This window comes from Epinephelus fuscoguttatus, linkage group LG9, assembly GCF_011397635.1.
Source record: "Epinephelus fuscoguttatus linkage group LG9, E.fuscoguttatus.final_Chr_v1".
Taxonomy (NCBI): Eukaryota; Metazoa; Chordata; class Actinopteri; order Perciformes; family Serranidae; genus Epinephelus; species Epinephelus fuscoguttatus.
In genome coordinates, this window is record NC_064760.1 from 37445729 (window position 1) to 37469862 (window position 24134).

Here is a 24134-nt window from a genome sequence, read left to right on the forward strand (position 1 = left end):
TCACTTCTCTGCTGTCAAACATGCAGGTGATTAGTGTCAAATGCAGACCAGGTGTGTACACCAGGTGAGCTGATTGCTCACAGAAGGCTTTATCAGCCACTCCTTTTGGTGTCTCATGTGTGTTAAGACTTGACAAAGGCCCTGTGCCGAAACGTTGTCCTAAATAAAATTCCTTTTTTACTTGGAGCTGAGTGTGCAGCGTTCCATCTTTTTTCAAGCACTCGAGGAAAAGTCAGAAGATCGCTGACCTCATTAGGATTCATCCAGTGGGGACCATGAATGTCTGTACAACATGTATTGGTAAGCCATCATGTAGATGCTAAGCTATTTCAAGCTGGACCAAAGCTGTGGACCAACCAACCAACAGACTGTCATTGCCATCTCTAGAGTCACACCACTAGCATGGCTGTCCTGCCTTAAGTCAAAATCCAATTTTTATTCATGGTGTCAGTTTTAATCTTTGACAGTGTCCGCTCATTAGTTAGTGGAATGTACAGAAGCTGTACTGTATGTACTGAAATACTAGTCAGCTTCACAACTTCATTCACGTCATGTTTCTTGCTAAATCATCAGTATATGACGATGATCATTGCATGATCATTAGGAATTGCTAGACACCGGAAATCAACCTCTTAATCTTAGTGTTATTTCATGTGCTGTGACACAGCCCTCAGAGAAGAATAGGAGCATTGAAACACGTCAGAGGATTATTAGGAACCTGGAGGTGGTGAGGGGGGAAAGTGTTGCACAGCAGAGAGCAATGGTGTTCAGAATCTAGCCAGCTGAAATTGAGAGGTGCTTCAGGTGGAAGCAGAGAGTGTCTGCCGGTCATCAGAGTTGAAAGGCTGTGAGGCAGTCAACCTGCAAAGAGACAAAAAGAAATCACGAGGTGAGACAAGCTGTGCACTGAGCTGCCTCCGTGGCTGAGGCGGCATCTTGTAGGTGTGAGAGTCGATGCGACTCTTTATATTTGGCTTTGTGATGCTGCAGGGCAGTGATCAATTGGTGGAGCAAAGGCCAGCATTCTCTCTGGGTGGTTTCCTTAGAAAATGGTGTACTGTGTAGCTCTACAGTCACATTGCAACCGTTTTTCAGGCTAACTCAGATCTCAGACTTACCTTATTATTTGTCACTCTCCAACTCTCTGGCCTGTCTGGGTTTTGCTCTAGCTCTGTCTGTCCTTGTACTAACACATCAGGTGCTGTTATCCAGTTGACAGAAATACTGGTACATTTAAGTAAAGCTGTTGGTTTAATTTATTTTGGCTTGATTGAAACTTGATATACAGCAAATTGCAACAGTGAATGGATGAAACACTCAATGTTCCAACCTTTCCTTCCAAAAATAAGGACGTTTAAACCAGTGTTACATATTGATACTTGATGGACATGATAAACACGTGTGCATTGACAAATGAAGTGAATTTTCTCCTTTACCTTTTTGTTTTCTTAGATTTTTAGATTTATCATGTGTGAATCATGAGCCCATAATATGGTGATTTATGTCCACCTGACTAAAGCTCATTAGTTCAAAACTCTCACACCCTCCTGATAATGAACCTTCCTCCTGTATCTCTTTCCCTCTCTCTCATAGCTCTCCAGACCACTCAGCCTCCCAAGGTTCTTTTCCCCCCGGAAAGACAAGACACAGTGATAGAAATCACGCCTGGTAAGGACCAACAGCTCTTCTCTATCTCTTTATTCTGCTGTTAAAGTGATAATCCTTAAGGTCCTCGTTTTTTTAATGCTGTCGCTATCTTTGGTGCAAAGTGCTCTTTCTGTGGTGTTTCTTCATGGCACAGCATGTGTGTGGCCAACTGGGACCCTACCATGGACACTGCAGTTTTTTCCCTGTCATGACAGAGATGGACAGCTCAAGAGCCACAGTAGTGTGACTGTCAGGCATAAATAAATACTAAAGCTGGTATTTTACTTGATGAAAGGGTTAATGGGAGTCATTTTGAAGAGGAGCATATGTGAATAGGCTACAAAGGGTAACCAAAACTCCTTAACACAGAACTATAATTCCATCTTAACCCTGTGCATGGGAGAGGTGCCCCTTTCACCATGCCAATGCTGCACAGATTTGATGACAGTGATTTTCTGTCCATGATGATCCTGTAAGTGCAGCTCTCTTATGTCTCTTCAGTACTGATGCTGGCACTTTGCATGCTGACTACCCAGGTCTTCCTCCGTGTATGGCAACTGACTGAAGTCAAACGCATTATTGGCTCTGAGGAAGAGGTTTTCCGCATTGAAACCAAGTTGTTGACACCAAGTGCTCACAACAGCAAATGCCAAAACAGCTTAACTACACCTAAAGCTGGTGTATGCAACAATTAGCACATATCCAGGGCTTGACGCTAACTTTTTTCCCAAGGAGCACATGTGCTCCTAAGTTGAAAAAGTAAGGAGCGCACAAAGAACTTTAGGGGCACAATGTAAATTGATCAAATAATGTGTTTTCTGTAATAAACGTGATGCAAATAGACATTTACAAGCAAAATTATTTAATGAATTTGTATACAAAATGTACAGAAAGGTAAAATCATCAAGTTTTGAAAAAGTATTACAATTTAATTTTGTCTTTAATGTTATTATCTTATATATATTATCTTTGCAATATGATTATCTTATATAATGTTATTACTATCCTAAAACATTCTCCAGGTCCTCTGAAACTCTGCAGGACTTAAGCATCTTTCACACAGAGCTTTCGCGGCGCCCACTGCGGGGTAGGGCACAGAGGACAGGATTTGGGGGAGTTTAGGCTCATTCAGGAGCTACAGCTCCATGGTGACCGCTTTCGGGTCTACTTCAGGCTCTTCTCTGCTATTGGACACGCGGCACCAAGGTGTCGTCACGGCGCGTTGCAGTGAAATTAAAAAAATTTCAATTCGAGCGCAGGCTGGCGGTGCTGACTCTTGCACCACGGTAGCACATGCACAATGAATGGGTTCGTCAGTGGAGGTCTGCGCTTTGCACGCTCTGTATGAAAAGGGCTTTATTTCCACCCTGTCCAGCAGCGGTACCGTGGCAAACAGTCCCTAAAGGCCTCTACACATGATCAGCTGTAAAACCACTTTGGGCTGGCTGTCCAATTGTTTGTCTATGGAGAGGCAACACCTGACAAAGCAGCACCGCTACCCTTGGCATCGAGCAAGATATTCACTGTGCCGATAGTGGCTTAGAAAACAGCCCATAACCATGTCACACGGGGAAGAGGGAAGAGGGAAGGCGGCTGGAGTTCCTCCAACATTTGCAGTTAGATTATCATATTTTTTTATTGACAAAAATATAGGCTGCTTCGGCTGATTTTTTTTTTATGCGTGCATGTGCCCCTAAATATTTTTTACAGTTCGCACACACCTGTTTTTAGTCGCAAATGCGAGTGAAACGCTCGCACTGTCGAGCCCTGATATCTATGATGTAGAGTCTGGGATGGGTGCTCAACGAGGGATGGCTAAGCTGGCGTTTAGCAGCTATCAAAGCTAACTCAACATGCAGCGCTAACAATGGCAACAGTGCTGACAGAGCGAAGATATTAACCTGGGTGGAAACCAGAGGGTGGGCACTAGGCTTCCGTGACAATGCTATCCCGATGTCAGCAATAATCTCTGTGTGAGTGCAGTGCAGAGCAGCAACAATGAACTAGCCAGTGGTATACACACATTCCTAATGCACTTACATGCACATGCAGCCAAACTGTCAGACTGTCTTATTAAAACTAACTGGACAACAAAGAAGAGCTTCGATGTATTAAGAGTTTGGATGTACAAAGAGAACTGGATACCATGCTCTAAGATGGAGCCCCATTAATTCCAATGTTCCAATCAGGCATCTACATTTGTGGGCCCACAATGCACATTAGCAATCACAACTAGGCAAGAACATTAATTGGGTTTGGAAAAGGTCATGGTTATGGGTATGTTCAAAGTTAGGCATGTAAAACACTTGATTATATTGACTAAGTTTGGGCACCTAAAATAATTGGTTACGGTTTGGGAAAGATCATGGTTACTGTTAATAAGAAGGCAGATATAATGGCAAGTATGTGACAGAACACTCAGGTTCCCCACTTCCAAGTCAGATTCACTACATAACAATCCACCACCCCAACCTCCACACCCTTACTTTCAGTAATACATAAATGTCAGACTACTTCCCGCATTGGCACTCAGCATTGACACTGGAAGTAAATCATGGGGGTTGTTGTATTTCTAATGGATACAGTCCTCTGACTGTTGTTCAGCTACCTTTGCAGTCGTGTATTTTGTAATGTTTGATAATAGAGGAAAAGTCTAGTTTGTTCAGAAGGTATCACATGAGCTGGGATTCTGACTGTGGCTGCTATACCAGAACCACCTCACTGCCTAGCTCTGGTCTCGGGATCTTGATAAAGTGGTTCTTTACTGGACCCTGTGGGGACCGTCCATAGGGAAGTCAGAGGTCAGGTCCATGTAGAGAACAGCAGGTGTGGAGCTGGTGGGGATTTGGTGTCTGGGGTCAGACAGTAGAAAGATGGTGCCTCTGTGAGCGCTCTGCTGGCCTCCCACTCTCAGCCTGTCTGCACTCTACCCATCCCTGTCCTGCTGCGTTTTTGTTCTTTCATCTCCTCTAGTCAGCGATTAACAGTGACTTACGAGCAGATATGTACTCAATCCAATTTGCTCTGTGCTAAAACATTTACAGAGCCCGCACAGGCCTCGCTACAGCGCTGCCTTATCTACTGATGAAAACTGGCCGATAGTCAAAACCATGACATTTTCAAATGTAGTCTTTTCACTTTGATTCGTCTTCACTGGGTGATTTTCAGATGGAGAGTGAAGCATGTTTGGATTGGCAACTTACATCAGGCTCAAAAAATGTAATTTTAGCAGTGTGAGCAGTAGCATGAGAGCAAGAGGAAATCAGGCTTCAACTAAGAACATGAACAAAAAACAATAAGCTGCGTTGACAACAACAAGAAAGGTCTGATAAGACAGGAATTAAAAAATTGAAGGGATCTCACTGGGATTTGCTTGTACTAAACAGTATGTGTTGTGTTCTGCTGCAGGCCCAGTTGGCTGGCTTCCTTGCCAGCTGTGTGTGTGTGTGTGTGTGTGTGTGTGTGTGTGTGTGTGTGTGTGTGTGTGTGTGTGTGTTTCCAAGTGCATACGTTCATGCTTTCATGTGTGTGCCCCGCTGTTCAGCAGTCTCTCTGACAATGTTAGCACTGTAGGCAGTTTGGTTGTGTGTAGGAGTGTGTGTTTGTGTGTTGTGTGTTTCCATTAACTCCAGATTGATGTACTAACAAATAGGCCCTAAGGCCTCTGTACACTGATTGCAGCAGGGACACCTTTTAATGGGCACTGCAATCTCACCCCCCCAATACCCCCACCACACACACATAGACACACACATAGACACACACACACACACACACATACACACACATACACACAGCAATAGAAGCTGCACAGTAAGACACACACATGTACACACATACACTGTACGCACTCTCTCACACAGTCACAGTGTGACCCTGCGGTACATTTTTAATTATCATCTTGTTTTAACCTGGGGGAGATTTACATCAGCAACCACAGTTATGTTGTTCATTTTCCTCTATTTCCACTCTCTCCTCCCTCTCTACACTCACTTGTTCATTTTTTCTTCCTCTCTTCATCCCTTTATTCTTCCCTTCTCTGTTAGCTGTTGGTTCCAGTGCCTTCTTTTCCTTTCCTGTTTCTTTTCGCCTTTGTTTAATTCAGATTTTTTCCCTTTTCCTCTCCACCACCCCACATCCTTCCTCCCTCTCCTCTTCTTTTCTCATTATTCTATAATGCTGTGGGTTATAAACACAATTCATTATGCTCATTGTTATTATACTAATGTGAGCTACAGGCAACAGACAAACAAAAAGAGCTATAATTAAAGATTGATTCATGATACCAGTATTAAACATGTCTTTAAAATAAAGTTCAGGAAGAAAGAGTAATGGTGCTTGAGGAGTTATTTGCACATCCTCTGAAAAAAATTCAGCCTTTAAAACCATTCGCTGTCAGAAGTGTGTAGGTGTGTGATGCACACGCAATACTATCAGTTCTGCTAGCAGCTTAGAGAGTCTAAAAAATGGTTTACGATAAATATATTATTTAAATGTCATATTCATTCATTAGAAGTCTTACTGTGTGTTTCTTATTATTGCAGTTTCTGAACTTCAATACTGTGTTCAATCAGAAAAATATGAGGAGTAGAAGTGAAACTTAAAAGATGAAAATATCAGCGTGGGCTGAAAACAAGACACAAATGATTTGATTAATCCATAAAAGAAAATGTCATTATCTAGAGTTTATTCAGTACAAATCTGAGGCATATTTAACTCATTCATTAGTCACGACTTTAACAATGAAACACCGATTTTTCTCAGTGTGAGCCAGAAGAATAGAACTGACAAAGCTGACGGATGAATATAGACAAGAGAGTGAAAATTAATGTGAATATAGAACCAGCCTGATGAAAATGCACATAAACTGAAGCATGATAAATTGTGATATGACTTGATAAATTAAACACAATTTGATTTAATAACTGCTAATGTAAAATGTTCCTTTCATTCATCACATGCTCAACAAATCACTCTGGTTCATCCTTTACATCAGTAATTTGTCTTACAGTGCTCTCAGACCTAAATGTCAGTCATATTTAAAGCCACTGAGGCTCAGCTAATTGCTCGACTGTCAATTGTTTCTCTCATCTGTCCCTCCGATCCAAAAACTCTTCCAGTGTTTGACCCCAGAGTCCATCTACTCCTCTATGTTCACTCTTCCCTCCCTCTATCACCTCAGCATGGTTCAGTGCAGGTAGCTGTGGTTATTTGAGTGTAACACCTCCTGAAACCTGGGCCAGTATAAGTAACACTTCTACGACATTGTCTTTAAAATGATCTTAGATTTTTGGGGCGTTGGTAGAGTAGTGGATAGTACCGGCGCCCCATGTACAGAGGCATTGCCTCACTGCAGCGGTCGCAAGTTCGAGTCTGGCCTGCGACCATTTGCTGTGTCAGTCCCCATTCTCTCTCTCTCTCTCTCTCTGTCTCCCCATTTCACACACTGTCCTGTCAATTAAAGGCAAAAAGCCCAGAAAAATAATCTTTAAAAAAAAAAAAAGATCCTAGATTTTGACCAATGCCTAAAAAAACTAGTAAAAGGTTCAGGTGAGAAGCTTTGTATTAAGCAGCTAAAGACACTATAAGAAAAGTTGAGGTGTGATACTTAAGTTCTGAGTACAGTGACTCAGAGGTGTTGGAAAATAAGGACCACAATCATTCCCTCACTCAAGAGCAGAATCAGCCAACAGCGGACCTCCTAAGGTTGTGTCAGGAATGTGTCAGATCAGTCATCATCAATCACGCCTTGTCATAATACTCATTAATAATACATCCAACTTTACATATGCTTAAGTTTACTCAAACACACAAGGACAATGTTGTGGAAGATACAGTTATGTTTACAATATTATTTCTGAATATTTAAGTTTTTTTCAAAAGATAATTACAAGAATTGGTACATGACTATTTAAAAAGAAAGAGGGAGAAGATGAAAATGAGAAGAGAGCAAAGGAAAGACAGGAAAATAAAGTGAGGAGGACAGGAGATTGCACTAAGTCTGATTGTTGCAACTGAACAAAGGCCGACTTTGTTGCTTAGAGGGCAGATTGTTTGGATTATTATTTTATTTACTCATAAAACACAATTTTGTGTACAGAGTTGTCAATTTCGAATTATTATTTATTTTATAGAGCACTAAAGTGTTCACAGTGTGGTATTGTTTTCTTTATTGTTTAAATAATTGATAAATATAGAAAGTGATCTTGAGTCACCTTAGACAGAAGTTTCCCATGCTCAATACCAGTGTTGGGCAAGTTACTCTCAAAATGTAATGCATTACATATTACCAGTTAAGTTTATTTGAAAGAAATAAGTTACTTTACAATATTACTTTCTGTGTAGAGTAAGTTACTTCTTACACTACTTTCGCATTCACCAAAATAGCCTCAGAAGAACGCCTAAGCATTGTAAATGGATGAGGCTAATGTTTCATAGCAGTTAATTAAAGCACAGAAGCTGCAGTGTATTACGTCTGGCCCAGTCATGCATTCACAGTGGTTACCACTTTGTATTAAAATCCCCTGCTTATATCAATAATAGCATGATGACATAGAAGAAATAAATAGCCTAAACCTTTTGAAATAAACCAATAGCCTTGGGCACGGGGACAGACAGGCAGGTAGAGGATCAGAGTCTAATAATTATGAGATATAGATAAATATGTGTGAGCTTATGATTTGAAACATTAAAACAAATGTTAAGGTTAGCACAACAAACAGAATGGTCTGCAAGTTAGTCACTACGAGGGGCGCAAATTAATACATCGGAGCTGGAAGACCCACCTGCTCTGTCCCAGTGTGTCAGTAACAACAGCACTGGAGACTGGCATTGCTCTGCAGTTTTAGGGGATGTGAATGGAAACGTATCCAATATGTACTAACGCACATTGATGGCATCACCTAGATGTGCTGATCACCAGGACATGAAAAAAACAATGGGAGGCCAGCTCCTTATCCCAGCTGCTTTCAAGCAGCCTTAAGCGGAATTTATACTTCTGCGATGAATTGACACTGTACCTACAGCCAAGGCTCTGCGTCGACGTAGAGCCTATGCCGTAGCCTGACGTGCTTTGTCTGTGAATGTTGCGAGCTATAGTGAGGCCAATTCGTGTATTTGTGTTTGAAATTTTCTCTATTAAGTCATGTCTAATGTGTGTTCAAAGTGTATTTTGTGTGTGTTTTGAATCAACTAAACTTTACAGCACTTCCTAGAAACCCTGCCACCGACTAGTGTTTTGGAGGTGTAACTGCAGAGCGACAAAGTCTCACCACCGCACAAGTATAAATGCTCACAATGGCGTAATCCACATACATAGGCTATGGCGTAGGGTCTGCTACACAAGTAAAAATCCCACTTTAGGACACAAAAGCAGAACAGGATGTGTCTTAGACATTGTAGGTGTATTAACGGAAACACACTGAACATGATAATGCACAGTACAGCATGACTCACCCTTTTATAATGCAGTCAGTAATGACATGGAAACACACAGTATCCTTCAGGGGATTTTTTTTCCTGTGGTGCACTGGCGGAAGTGGAGCAGTGTGGGTTAATGAAAAAACATGCCATATGTGACATTGTAGATGTAACAATATTACCCAAAATCCTGTTGGTAATGCGTTATATTACTTTGTTACTGCTCAACATAATATTACTGTAATGTGTTACTGTTGTCACGTGTTACCCCCAACACTGCTTAATACACCTCAATTACTTATATTTACTTCATGTACTTAGGCCTTAGGAGCCCACCAGCAGGGCGCACTTTGTGGGTGTACAAAAACAATTTCAAAAACATTTTTGTGTAAGGGGTCCTCTTTACTTTCACTTGAAGACATGCCCCACAAAATCAGCACAGCACTGGTGAATGGTCTGTATTTCTTGACTGGTCTTTCTTCAGTAACCTCAAGGAGTCTTGTCATTACTGCCAGGCAACCCATGAAGAGTCCAGAGAGTCACAGTAACCAACCAAGAATAAGTCCCATATACAACCCTGTGTAAATAATAAACAAATAAGATAATGTGTTAGTTAGTGCGCCTTAGTGACTTAATGTATGCACACGTGTATGTGAGTGGATGAACTCTATCTGGCAGGCGTAACTATCAGACCTCAGCTGTAAATGTTGATTTGTTGATGACACCCCAAGTCGTCTGTGAGATTGAAAAGCCTTTGTGGAAATAATACACACACAAGTGCACACACACATGCACACATACACACACACACACACACACACACACACACTGGCACAAGCACATAATGGGCAACATACTGCACATGTGGGCATTAACCAGATTAAATAGCTTCATGGAAATCAAGCACACACAAAAACACTTCAGGAAGTAGTTGACACATTTATTCACAGAGTGGATGGATGCAAACACCACCTTTAGACTGGGACTGAAACTATTTATCACTAAATCAAGCTGATGAGATTTTATTTTTGATATTCTGTTAATATTTTAAGTATTTTATAGAGCAAAACTGTCAAATATCTTCTGCTTCCAGCTTCTTAAATTTTTAAGGAATTTTCTGCTTTTTTCTGTTTTATGACCCTGAATTTAACATGTCTGTGGAGTCTGACTGTTGGCAGGACAAAACAAAAAAGTTTGAAGATATTATCTGGCTTGCACTCATTAAAATCATGATGGATTCACTGTTTTATGATTTGTGACTACGTAATTAGAGAGTTAATTAAAGAAATTATAGACTGATTTAACTTTGATGAAAATGGTCCAAACTTAGAAACAGGAAAATATGCGCACATACTGTATACTTTCAGAAATTTTCACACACACACACACACACACACACACACACACACACACAAACACAGTAGTATTAGGTGCCAGCATGAGGCTGGCTGTGAAAGGTAGGGTGAGATAAGGAGGCAGGCTTTCTGTCTCTTTCTCTTTCTCCCCTCTTGTCTCTCTTTCTCCGTCTGTCTCCGTCTTCTTCTTCCCCCAGCATATTTATCTCCCTACGTCTGTCTCCCACTGTCCCTGTGAGGTGTCTGCCTCTATCTCACTTTCCTTCCATCTGCCTGTCTCCCCTTCACCGCTCTCTATATCTCTAACTGTCCCTTTGTCTTTCTCTCACAGCTCATTCAGCCTTTTCATTCATGTGTCTCAAAACGGTGATGCGTCATGTCATTATTCCCTTTCAAACTGTCACAGAGAGATAACGTGAGGTGGGAGGGGTGCAGGATGAAATGAATGCAACAAAGGTCTCCATATTTCACATTTTCATCCATGAGAGAGAGTCTGGTTGTGTTTGCAGTCGTTAGTCATCCTCAACCATGTAATTCAGAGCAGAATAATGCAGCACAATGGCTCCCAAGTGTCAAATTATCTGCAACAATAACACAGATAATACACAGCCATTTATTCATTTATTTTTGCTTGCCCAGTTAAGAGGGATAAAAACCTTGTTTGCGTTATAAAACCTGAAAAACTGGTGCTTAGAAGTAAATGAAAATAAGTGAGAAGGTCAAAGATTGTTTAAGGGGGAGGCACTAAATAGTGGGGAGGAAAAACATCAGAAAAAGAAAGAAAGGAAGGAAGGCAGAAACAAACAGAAAGGAAATAAAGAGAGAAAGAAAGAGAGAAAGAAAGGAAAGAGGGCAGGAAGGAAGAAAGCCAGAAAGAAAGGAAGGATGGAAGGAAGGTAGGTGAGACAGAAAGGAAGGAAAGAAAGAAAGAAAGAAAGAAAGAAAGAAAGAAAGAAAGAAAGAAAGAAAGAAAGAAAGAAAGGAGAACATATGACAGATGGATGAAGAGAACAAGACAAGGGTTGGGTGAAATGAGGACCAAAGTGGAGAAGAAAAGAATTAAGACGAACTGAAGGGCCGAAGGAAGGACAAATTGAAGAATGGCAGGAAAAGGGTGAGACATTCAGAGAGGGGTGCAGTAAAGAAGAAAAGGGAGGGAAAGAAGGCAGGAAATTAGCAAGGAAACGGTAAAAGGAGGAAAAGACTGAAGGAGAGGAAGAGATGGGGAAGAAGAGAGGTGATTTGGGCCAAGATAAGAAGAAACCAGGAGGAAGTAAGAAAGGGTTGGATTAGGAAAGGGAGGTAGGAATTAAGGACAGACACACACCTGCTGATAAGACTCACATTATGGAAGTATCTGAGTTGCTCTTTATCACTGTCAGCACACATACACACCTTTTATGTCTTCATCACTCTCCCCATTCACTCATAACACGCACACACACACACACACACACACACACACACAACACATCAGACCACATAATACAGTACAGGGTGTTTCTGTTAGTATCATAATGTGCAAACTCAAACACAGAGAGAGAGAGAGCTCTCCTTTATATAAACAGGCTGTTGAAGAGAAAGACAGAGAGAATAGAGGGACATTGTGAGTTGAGACGATCGAAGGGATTCAGAAAATAATTACACGTGAAAGGATGATCGATATGCGATGAAAGGACGATAAAGAATGGGTTCTGCTCTTTCTTTTGCCCCCGCTTTCATTTGTCATCCGACAACTTCATGAATATGGTAAACAGCTTTTGTTTGCAACCTTGATGGAGAAGGAGGGACTGATGGAGAGAGACTGAAAGCAAGGCAGAGTGAGACGAGGTGAAGAGGGTGAAAAGGCTGTTTGAACAACATGAACATCTGTTTCACTGTTTTCATAACAGCAGTCTTAACATCTCAGGCTCTAGTTTCCCGGTGCGGCGCAGGGTGGCGAACCCTGCGCAGAGCTAGTTTCGAGCAGCGCAACCCGAGGCGTGCTCAGTTTGGTAGTTTGGCAGACTGAGGTGCGCTGAGATGGGTGTGGCGGCGCAGCAGGGGAGGTGTCCACAGATCCAGCTTGGCACAGTGACAGTTTAGTGCCAAAAGGCTTCGCTGAAGGTGCGCTAAAAGCTCGCCAGCTGAAACCAGGTCTACTGTCAGCGCAGGCGGAGCACAGCCGGTGTAAGCTGAAGTTTGGCTGACCGGCGGACAGTGCGCACACGTCACCAAAACTTCACAGGCAGGTTTCCAGAATATCAGGCACATTAACGATGCAATAAATACCCACAAAAACCACCATTGAATGCAACTATCTGCAATCAGCACATAAATGTATCTCTATATCGACTGTCCCGTCACATCTGATGTCAGATCAAAGGGGATTGGCACCGTTTGGCACGTTTGGCACGCGTAATGGAAACCCAACCTGATTTGATTAACACAGCTGCAAACTAATGAGTTCACATCCCTCTCAGCCAACCACAAACAGCCACAGCATCAGATAGGGAGTATATATTCAGCATCTGTCATCTTAGAAAAGCCAAAAGAAAATAAACAGAGTGAGACTGTGAGAGAGAAAGAGAGAGCGCGCACATGAGAGAAACGCATCATTGATTTACAATTGTGGTGACCTCCTCCCAGGCTACCTTTGCATCATCGGCCCGTGGAGGTCTGCTCGCAGTTCCGTATATTCGGACACTGCGAGCTTGGACCTCCCGGACCAAAACATCAGTTTCCTCCTGGGAGAAGTTTGGCCGTCTGACGCTGCTGCTCTCTTCCGCCATGGCGAATTGAGTAAACTCTCATTACGCCTTCGCGCAGTGCATTTAAGGGCGAGGGCTCATTTGATTGGTGTGATGTGTGTAAAACCCACTCCACGCCTTCTCTCCTCCCTCTTTCCGACTTGCGCAGGTAGGAGGGATGGAGGTGGGAAAGAGGAGTAGCTGCGCCAGCGCGCACGGTGTGCCAAACTTACAAAATCCGCCTGGCCACACTGAGTTGGCGAAGTGCAGGTGCGCTGCGCCCCCGCTGTGCCCGGTCTGCGAAACTAGAGGCCCTCATTTTGGAGAGGTGGTTTAAGTCTCTGCTCAGGTCAGGGAGATTAACAGGGAAAGTGACCTATCTGTATTGTTGTACAGGGGTAGGCAAGCTGCTAGTGCCCTGCATGGGCCTATTATCTGGGCGAGGGGGTGGAGCCCCAGCCCAGCCCAGGCCGACAGGTTTTCAGAATTCTCATGCCCAAACCTGAAAAAAGCCCGACCTTTTTTTTTTTTTTAGGCTGTTAATGTTGCAGACATTAAAATAGTTTAACTGGGGTTTCTAGCGTGGTATTAAGCTATATTCATTATATTTTGATTGAAAGGATAAAGTTAAATATTAATTTATTTAACTTAATGACTGTATTCTCCTATTTAATGAGAATTGTCAACTGTTGCTGTGCACTGTTGCAGTTGGATCACGCACAGTCACTTCAAAAAACAAAATAATGAATTAAACAACCCCAAAAATGCTTCAAACACTTTTCTAAATAATCTTAATAATGAAAGGAAACGAAATTTTTGGATTCGGATTTGTTTGCTTTCACCACCAACACTGCAATTTAAAGTAGCAAATAATCAAATATATTCATGAATGCTCATTTCGAACTATTAGTAATGTTAATAGGCTACGTTAGATACCTTCATTAAAAGGCTCAAATATGCTTTGCAGCTCCATACAGATTTTGTTGAGAAACTTTAAGTTTCAATGCATGTGCTATAAAATAAGGAACAATTGTAACATATTTGTGGTTTGCAGAAATGTTCAATGGGATGAGACGGAAAGAATCACTCAATTAGCATCACTTAAAAAAGCAAAGTAAAACATTTAATCTCAATTTTAAAGCTCCATTAGTGGATTTTTGGCCACTTGGGGGCAGCGTAACAAGCTGTGAACACAGCAGTTCCAAACATTATCGCCTCACAAAGTTGTAGTTGTGGTTGGAGTCCTGTTTCTGATTGCATGATGAATCTAAGTCCAGTTATTACTCGCCCTCTAGCTCTAGCTTTTTATATCTGGCGCTTTAGCTACTAGTTTAGCTACTCCACACCAGCTAGTTGCTAACTGCAAAAAAAAAAACAAAAAAAACTTGCTGCTCATAATAATGTTGGTGGGAGCAGTGAGAATTCACTGTGGGTTCATCATATGAGCAACTACTTTCAGATTACAAATTTGAGACACCATTAATACGATAACACTCGTGCTGTAAATCAAGAATAAGTGACGTCAAAGACAGACTGTCTTTTGGGAAATGGGAGCGCTGTTACAATAGTGGAATATTTCATCATCATATTTGTGATTCAGCTGGATTCTACCAAGTTTTTAAGCAATACTCTACCAAAAACATTTTATGTGTAAAATGCAGGTGTCCCTGAAAGGTTTGTTCCCTTGCCAACCAACCAACAAATATACTACTTCCGGGATCTTCACAATACAATACAGCAACACAGAAATACAGAATTTAGCTATGTTGTGGGTAAAATAGTTTTTGGAACACACCAAACATACAGTGGAGAAGTGGATTATGCTGCAGGAATGGTTTGAAAAGTTTCCATGGACATTTTCATACATTATTTTACTGCGACTCCGTGAAGGAGAAAGCTCCAAACTTTTCAGGCCCGCCTTTCAAGCGTCAGCGGTATTTGAGTCTCAAAAGATGCATAGATTTTTAGTGGAGTAGTTCTCTCACTTTGAGATGGCACATTGGCTTGCATGAGTCCTTCAGCCAGGTGACGTGGCTTCAAACACGTCTTGTAAAGCTGCCAGTCTGTCAGTGCTGCTGCTCTGTCTCTGACTCTGATATCTGACCTGTGACAACAGACACTTTTGTACTCTTTGATTGAAAAGCATGCTGGCTACTCGCATCATTACACAGAGAAGTGAAGGTGCAGCAGACTGATTATTGTATAATTCGATGCCTAGAGGCTGGAAATATTCATTAATTCGCAACATTAATTTGTATTAAATCATGTGGGGATACTTTCTAACTAAGCTGCTTCTTTCAACTTAGTCTGATTAGTTACTGAATGATATGAATATTATTTCAAGCCTTGAGGCTGCAAATGATTTCACAACAACCAAAACAACAACATGATGAAATAAAACATGTTTGAATTTGGTATATTGACATCTGCCATGAACTTGGAATGTTTGACCCATCTAACTGTTATTTTAGCTACATGTCTCACAAAGTTTCAAACAGATATTGGGAAATGTTGGTAAACAAATTGTTTTTGGTCCAAAGATCATTCATATGATCGTATTTTTTTTTTCCATCAATGTTGCATTGCAAATGAATGTGGCAGAATTTGGCATTCAGCACTTTCATGCCTCCAGTTAAATACCAAAGCCTCTTTTCTTTAAGCAACAATCTTCAAGATTTTAGCTACACATGCTTTCTTTAGATACGGTTTACCATGCGGCTGTGGCTTAGAGGAGTGGGTAGTCCACTAATCAGAATATCAGCAGTTCAATCCCTGAAGTATCCTTGAGCAAGATATTCAACCCCAAATTGCTCCTGATGGCTGTTTCATTGGTGTTTGAGTGTGTTAAAAACTGAGTAGCAGGTGGCACCTTGTATGATAGCCTTGGCCACCAATGGGTGAATGTGACTCAGTGGTGATTGCTCTAAGACTGCAAGGGAAGCTCAGCTTCCCTAAAATGCCAAAAAATAAGTGGTCAAATATGTACTTATGTACTTATATGTTTTGTCCCGCCCATCGGATGCTCAGCGTCTCTGGGGGTCTATCAAGCAATTTCAATGCTGCAGACAAATTTGAAATGTTGAAATAAAAACATGACAGTTTTATATCAGCTGGTGTGTGCTCCTGTGTTCTCAGTTGTTTGGTGTAAGGTGGTCAAAAAACTCAGTCAGAGCTGTCAGTGGTTTTCTTGTCTTGATGTTCCCAAAAAATCAGAAGTTGTTTAGTTTTGGCTCATGCAAATAAAGAAATTCAATGATTTGAACATTGTCAACAACCACTGGGTGTGCTCTCTCCAGCACCAAACAGGAAGTAGCAAACCGGGTAGACAGTAAACATTGTGGGGATTCTGGGGAGGCACAAGAACGTAAACAAGTCTTAGTTGTCTTGTACTGTTGAAAATGAGGAGATGCTAAAGGAGTTGTGGAGTGAACAAGAGTTGGTGTCCAACTCAGCGTGTATCTGATCCACCAATGAACACTTATTTAAGTGAGAAATCTTAGTTTTTCAAACAGTTCACTTCTCATTCCCACAGTTTGCTCGCTCTAAAATAGTGCAGCTAATCAACAGAGTCAGCACACATACAGTGTATCTTTATGGACTACAATGATGCCGATTGACGAGAATCCTGTTGACATACGACACCTTTTAACTTTTGTCATATTTCTTTAAGAATCCACCAGGAGCAGGATGGGAAATAATCTCAAAATGAATGCAGTTGTAGTCTTGCATAAAGTGACCCTGCAAGATCCCCAGTCTTTGCAAACTCTTATTGTGTGACTAAAAGCTCACACTGTCTTTAGATGTGAGAGGGTGTCAGACTTTTAGTTTTTTAAGTCTTTCTTCATATGTATGGTAGGCATAAATAATATAGGTCCCAGATTTCTGTTCAAAATGACGGGTTCATTGATCTCTGGGGCAGGACACATGCTTTGAGCAGTGACTCAAAGCGCAGCAACAAAACTTGTGCATCTGTTTCTTTTCCCTGTTTGTTCAGCCATTATGAAAATTTTAAATTTTCTTTGTCTGTAGCTCTGCTTGTACTGATGCAAAAATGTTTTCCTTTCAAAATGCCCCGGACGGACTGTTTCTTCTGGATTACATCATCATGTCACATTATGCGAATGAAGTGGTGGACTGTGCCACTGACAGTGCAACCTTCTGTGGTGGCTAATGATTGTAAAGGCTGTGATTGGCTATAAAAGAATAAATGGCTTTAAATAGTTTTAAAATATTGGATTTGATGTAATCAAAACATTAAGGAATTAATGGTAAAAATCCCTGAGCTTACCTGTAAGGGCTTTGTTTTTTTCCTTCATACTTTTTATTTTTCAAAATAACCTCACCATTAAAAAGTCAATAAGAAATGCTGTCTTAAATTTTTGATCAAAATGTTTTAAAAGTCTAATTGGTGCAAGGAGCTACATGAAAGGACATTTTTCTAATTGAGCCTGACCCAATTTAAATCAGCGAGAAAAGCAAGGACAAAAACACAAAGACAGACTGTAACAAAGACTGTGTATCGCAGTCAAAAAGAGAGTTATCGGTTATTGGGGGAGGCTGATTGAAGGTAAAGAAAGTAAATTAAATAGGATAATGTACGAATGTTTATTTAGACTGTATAATTTAAATGTATTTGTGTCTCCATGGATCCTGCAAGTGAAGCGGATACTGGATGATTGTGGTCTGTCTTATCTCTGGCTGTCTCAAGCATGTAACAGTGACTGGTTGAAATCAACTGTCGAACAGAGACTTAAAGATCAGTTTCTGCAAAAATGGCAAAGTGAACTTTATAGTGTGACATCATGTGATATTTATGTTGAGTTTAAACAAGAATTTACGTTAGAAAAGTATTTATTGTCTGAAAATCAAAAGTACAGACAGGCCATCTGTAACTTCAGGACGAATAATACCAGAATCCCAAAAGTAACTGGAAGATATAAAGGTCTGGATAGAAGCCAGAGGTTTTGTAATCTTTGTAATAATAACTGTATTGGCGATGAGTTTCATATCCTGTTTGAGTGTAAAAATGTAAGTATAATGAAACTCAGACAAAAACTTATGCCAAAGTATTATATAAATTGTCCATCTATGATTAAGTTAATTTTGTTATTACAATCCAATAAGCTAAAAGTTATTTGTAAATTAGGTGCCTTTTTGAAGAGCGTCCTTCCTTTATTTAAGTAATACATTTATTTTGTTGTCGTTGCAGGGATGAGAGAATTTGTACAGCCTTGCTACTAGCCATGTTTGTATAATTGTTTTTGTATAGCTGTGCTCCATACCATGTGATCATGGTCGTGAGTTAAATAAAGAAAGAAAGAAAGAAAGAAAGAAAGAAATATCACATGTGAAATAACCAAACTTTTTGAACTTGAGCAGAAACTTCACGTATTTACTTTATGCTCCTATCTGTCTCTCTTTGGTGCTAAAATTATTTGCGGATTTGGTGATTTGAGAGTTAAATGGAGCTGGGGAACTATTGTAATCAGGATTATCTGGATTCCTGTTAGTTTGTTTTTCACTGTAATTCAGAAGTGATATAGAAAATATTACCATGAATTACAGATCCTAAACAGTTTGGTCAGATGTTAGAGAACAATAGACGTCAATGGGAAAATTATCCAGGAGTAAGTCCTCATAGTCCAATTCCAACAAATCTGAAAGTTCAGCCATATCTTGGTTATTTAATATGAATTTACCACAGTTTTGAACACTGAACTAGTAAATCTAACATCAGAAGCCACAGAGGTAGATGCAAGACTTTTCTAATGGAAATGTATTTTCAGAATCTGTTTTTTTTTTTTCTATTCAACAGAAATGACTTCAGAAAAGAAAAATAGGAGTCCTCGCTGTTTGGTACACTGTGATCTCTGTGTCTCCATCACTGTCTAATTATTTCTCCTGCTGTCTTTCCTCTCTCCCTCTCTCTTCCTCACACTCTCACTCTCTCTGTGGGATAAAGATCCTGTGGAGCCAGAATTGGATTTTTATTAAGTAGAAATCCCCTTTGAAAATCTACCTAACCAAGACCACTGTGTGTGTGTGTGTGTGTGTGTGTGTGTGTGTGTGTGTGTGTGTGTGTGTGTGTGTGTGTGTGTGTGTGTGTGTGTGTGAGGCTGTGTGAGGTTGGATTTGTGCCATGCAGCGTGTGAGTTGACACGTTACTAGATTATAAAAGATATGACTTCATAGATATTAGAGTTATTATATCAGAGTGAATGCTTGTGAGTTAATTGTAGAGTTTTTGTTCTTCCTTTTTCTCTCTCAGTGCTTTTGGCCAACTTCGTAGAAGATTGCTGAATCAAAGAGATTTCAAATTCGTAATATATCAATCACATCTGTTTCTATCACATGGATGCAGCATCTTTAAAGTTCAAAACTATACCTCATTTTAAAGGCTGTATCTTCAAATCCAAAGTTCGAGGCACACTGAGAGATGTGTCCATAACAATTTGACCTTTTAAACGATATTCACCACATTTTCCACAGATATTAGTGAGTGGGCACTAAGCATGCCCACTAGAGTATATTTTGCCACATGTCTATATGGGCCTCATTGACAGAAGATGAAGTCACCTTTAAGGGACCTGACACAGCAAGCTGACTGTCTGCAGTCGGGCTGTTAGTGAGGGCCGTAGTTTTTGCGATGGGTCCTGGATCGTAGGCATTAGTCAGCCCTTGTTGGCAGTTCTTCGGCTGATTCTGAATTCTGGATCGGAGGCGGAGCCATCAGAGCCCATTAGTGAGTAAAAATCACTCTAATTGGCAGCTTAGCTCAGCACACAAGAAAGAAACGAAAAAGAGGAAGGAAAACAGACAACTCAAGTCAAGAAGGACTGAGATCAAAACAAACTTGTTATATTACATAAGTTTATGTTTTTAGTTACTGAGCTCTTTGCATTGTTTACCAGCCCATGGTAAAAATCCTTTGTTCTGTGCTAACTGGCTAGCTAGCATCTCGAATCCATCTTTTCAGTCTTTCATTTTCTCTTTCTGAATTATGAATTCAGATTACCACTGTCTGCTGCTATGGAAAGTTATTTTCTCTCACGCAGGCACAGAACACATGTGCTAGTTGGCCATTGGCTTTTGTCTGTGAGGTGTGTTCAGTTGCAACTTCTCTGGCTGAGACACAAGTGACATGAGGTGACGCAGCAGTCAGCCCTCGATGTCTCTAGTTCTTTAATGTTCGTTTGGTGTGTCTAGGACTTTTCAGAGCCTGCACACACAGTTAAGCATTCTGAATTTACGGGACATTGGGTTTTTTATTTACTGTTATTTCCTTTAGGCTATCATTTATTGTACACTGTTGAGCTTTAACTGTGGCAGACAACTGACAAACCAATCTCTTCCCCTTTAGAGCCTCGATAAGATGACAGACTCACAGTCCCTTATACTGACATTATACATTATACAACATTATACTGAGATAAGTCTTACTATGTAGGCCTACACATGTCACTGGGATAGCTATAAAATTGGATTAAATCAGGAATGATAAACAATTTAAGATACTGTAGGAATCTTTACATATAAAATATTATAGCGATGGTAATGTGAAGTTACTAAACTTTCATAAAGGGCTTGGAATGAAAAGAGAAACTTAGCCCCCCTTCAAGTCTTTGTTTGCCTCCACTGGTTTATCTTCTCACCTTGCTACAGTGATGTACAGGTTGACCTAAGATCTGGTGACATTACTGCTGGGTGACATACTGGTATAAATAACTCATGTTGTGTTGAGTCATGATCTCCACAGTGCAAAGTAGCTGCATTGTAACTTAAGTCCAAAATTGTGTCCATAACTAGGTCAGAGAATGCTTCAAAACCCAGAAATCTGCTTCTCTCCTGGTTTCAGGTCTTTCAAACGACATGTAGTTTCTTAAAGCTAAGTGATTTCTACTGTGATCTGGCTGCTGTGGAGAAAAACTGCTGCAAACCAGCATTAAAGTCAATGAATGTATAAAGTGTATTTGTGTACAGTTACTCATTTTATAATCCCCTGATAATCCTCGACTTCCCCAGAGAGTTTCTCAAAGTCAGTGACTTTCCTTGGTTGTGGGTGAGTTCAGACCTCCAGCGACTGATTAACATAAGGCACTTACTGAGACACAATTATTTATTCATTTAGAAAAGCATTCATTTACAATTTGAGTTTTAATACTCAAACAGAAAATTCTATCTTTCTAATCCTCGTAAAATTTAAATTAGTTTAACAATTCTTTATTGTTGTGGATTGCATGTTGAGCTGATATATAGGTCATTTTACAGAAAAAATCTGTGTGCCTTTGTAAAATAAAACATGTTAGAAATGTGTGTAACAGAGAAGTCTGTATATATAAGCCTGTCTTATTCTGTCTATATCTAAATATTTATTCCTTATATGTGTATGACGTTGCTTTTGTTGCCGTGTGGGTTTGGTCTCTAAGGGCAGCTCTTTTTTTTACCCCCCCTTAACATTTTCACACCGTGAACAGCTGTGGGAGCAGGAGCACGAGGGGAGAAACCAAAGAGGGATCTTAAGTGAAATAGTTTGTTTCTATCACTTTCAGATGTGTAATGGAGGTTAAGGGGTCTCTTACACTCACGCTGCTGCTACAATGGGCAACGCTGCTCATTTTAGTTGACTTAAAAAATAAAAAAAAAAACGGTTTCATGACCTCAAGATAGTGATACACAGCAACAACTTTGAAAGACAATAATGTACTTGGAGTTGCTTCATCACATTTTTATATTTCCTCAGAGGGAAATTTAAGAGAAAATTCTGGTATTTTCCAACCAGGGTTTAATTTTAATGGCCTTTCTGATGATGGGTCACGCTCAGTTGCACTTGCCAACTCTTTTAGGGATACATGGGCAAGCAGTGGCAGCCTACAAAGGCTTTCCATATAAACTTCAGTTTTATATTCATATAAACTTCTGGGGCAGTTTGCCAGCTAATAAAACAAGCTACCAGTTAATCTGCAGTAATAACCACTGTGGAGCAGTAACCGCAGGAAAACCACAGGTTTCCTCAGGTTATGCTGTCTATGGGACAGTGCTCCTCCTTCTGTTGCCTTATGGTTCCCTGGATAACCAGTCATTGAATAGCTGTGTCCAAAACCACTTTCTTATTTAGACTCTGAATCAGCTCTGTGAGCCAAATATGTGTGCACGCACAGTGCAAGAACTTTGACTCCATTTGTTGTCGTTGTTCTGTCATTAGATACTCCCTATATAATAGACACTAAAGACTTTTGGACACTTACTAATCACCATCATTCTGTGTCATCACTGCCAGGTGGAGAGTCACATCTATAAAACGCAGAGCATTCATTTGCACTGTGGGATTGTTAGCTGAATGTATGACCATGGACACCACCCAGAACAATGCATATGGATTCATTCCACTGTGGACATTTTCAACAGCACTTTATATAGGGGATATATTTTCACATTCAGAATTCAGACATTAAGATAATATTGCAGACAGTAAATATAGTGTATATTATATACTGTAGTACAGGGGTAGCCAACGCAGGGCCCATGGACCACAGGGAGTCAACCACAGGGAGCCAATGTATAGCCCTTAAGCCACACTCTAAAAATTACTGCAGTCAAGGCAGCCCTCACTCACATCACTGTGGTCAAATCTGCTGACGCTGCCACTGTAGTGCACCCATATGCTGACTTATATTGCAAATTCATTCAAACAGCCCAGACTGAGCTCACAGGAAGAGCTTGTAACAGACTCAGGACATGTATACTTGTAGTTACATTCCACTACAAACCGCATCCCCCAGTACAAGATGAACCTACCAATGTGGTGGTTATTTAAACCCTGTTGGTCTGGATTGCTGTAAAAATCCTGACAATGAATGACACATTGGATTAAGATATATTTCAAAGAGGTCCCATATTTGTATCTTGAAATAGCAACGTTTTTGAATACTTGACAACTTCATAACTGACCAGGTGTTTACAGATCTTCTGATCAAATCAAGGAGTATAGGAACTTTAACTTTAAACCCTAAACTTGTAAAGAAAAGTGGCAAATGTTGGCTGTTGAGATTAATGGACACATCATCAAACTTGCGTGTTTACATATATCTATGTTTCCCTATGATCACCAAACCATTCTCATCCTATTACTCAGTTATTATCAGTTAATTACCACACATGGAAACAAACCGTGTGTGCACATGAACAGGCAGCTAGTTGAGTTAGCCATCAAGTTTTCCAGGAAGTAAATCTGTATACTCTTACGCTGGCTACAGTAGCTTTAATACAAGGAGCTTCCTTAAGGGTTCATTTGCAAATACAGTTATCTCTGTTTTTATTTATTTTCCTTAATCATTTTTTTGTATGTGCAACTAGAACATATCAGTGAAACTGGTGTTGGCTGTTTTGATATTTTGATGTGAGTTTTGAAATTTTCATAAATTATACATTTTTATTGTTATCATTATTACTATTGTGCACTCAAAGGAATGTCAATCAAATTGGTGTTTTATTCATTTAAATGAATGAATGTCTTTTATCTGTTTTTGCAAAAGAATTTTTTGTTTATATTCAGACTGGGAGACAAGTTTGAAATAGTGGGATTTGATTTATGTCAAAATGAAGCAGTAGGAAAAGCACATTTGGAAATAATAAAAATCATGATGGCTGATTCCATTTAGCTGTGTCAGTTTCAGGGTCTAGATGTTGTGCATTCTCTTACACTGTCGTACCTTAGGAAAACTTGAATCAAGTAGAGCCAGCATTATTGTTACTAGTTAGACCACTTTTTTTTCAGCTAAGAAGTCAGAATGTCTGGTGTGAAAGAGATCTAATAGAATTTAGCTTTGAAGCAAACATCCATGAGAAATGTAATCATGTATGAAGACACATGTAACACCCAATCATGTAAAAATGAAACAAAGGAAGCAAATGTATGAATTTTAGCATCTCAACTGCAAATATCAGAGCATAATGGGATAATTAAGCTCATGAAAACAGTCCTTAA

General features: G+C 40.2%; 1 protein-coding gene across 4 annotated transcripts in view; it reads left to right on the forward strand.

Moving 5' to 3' along the window:
• Positions 1-24134, forward strand: part of il1rapl2 (interleukin 1 receptor accessory protein-like 2) — a 574681-nt gene that overhangs the window by 480017 nt on the left and 70530 nt on the right. For all 4 annotated transcript variants that reach the window (XM_049586234.1, XM_049586232.1, XM_049586235.1 and 1 more), the window contains one exon: positions 1594-1668. In XM_049586234.1, coding sequence (XP_049442191.1) covers positions 1594-1668 — 75 coding nt within the window. The remainder of the gene's footprint in view (positions 1-1593; positions 1669-24134) is intronic.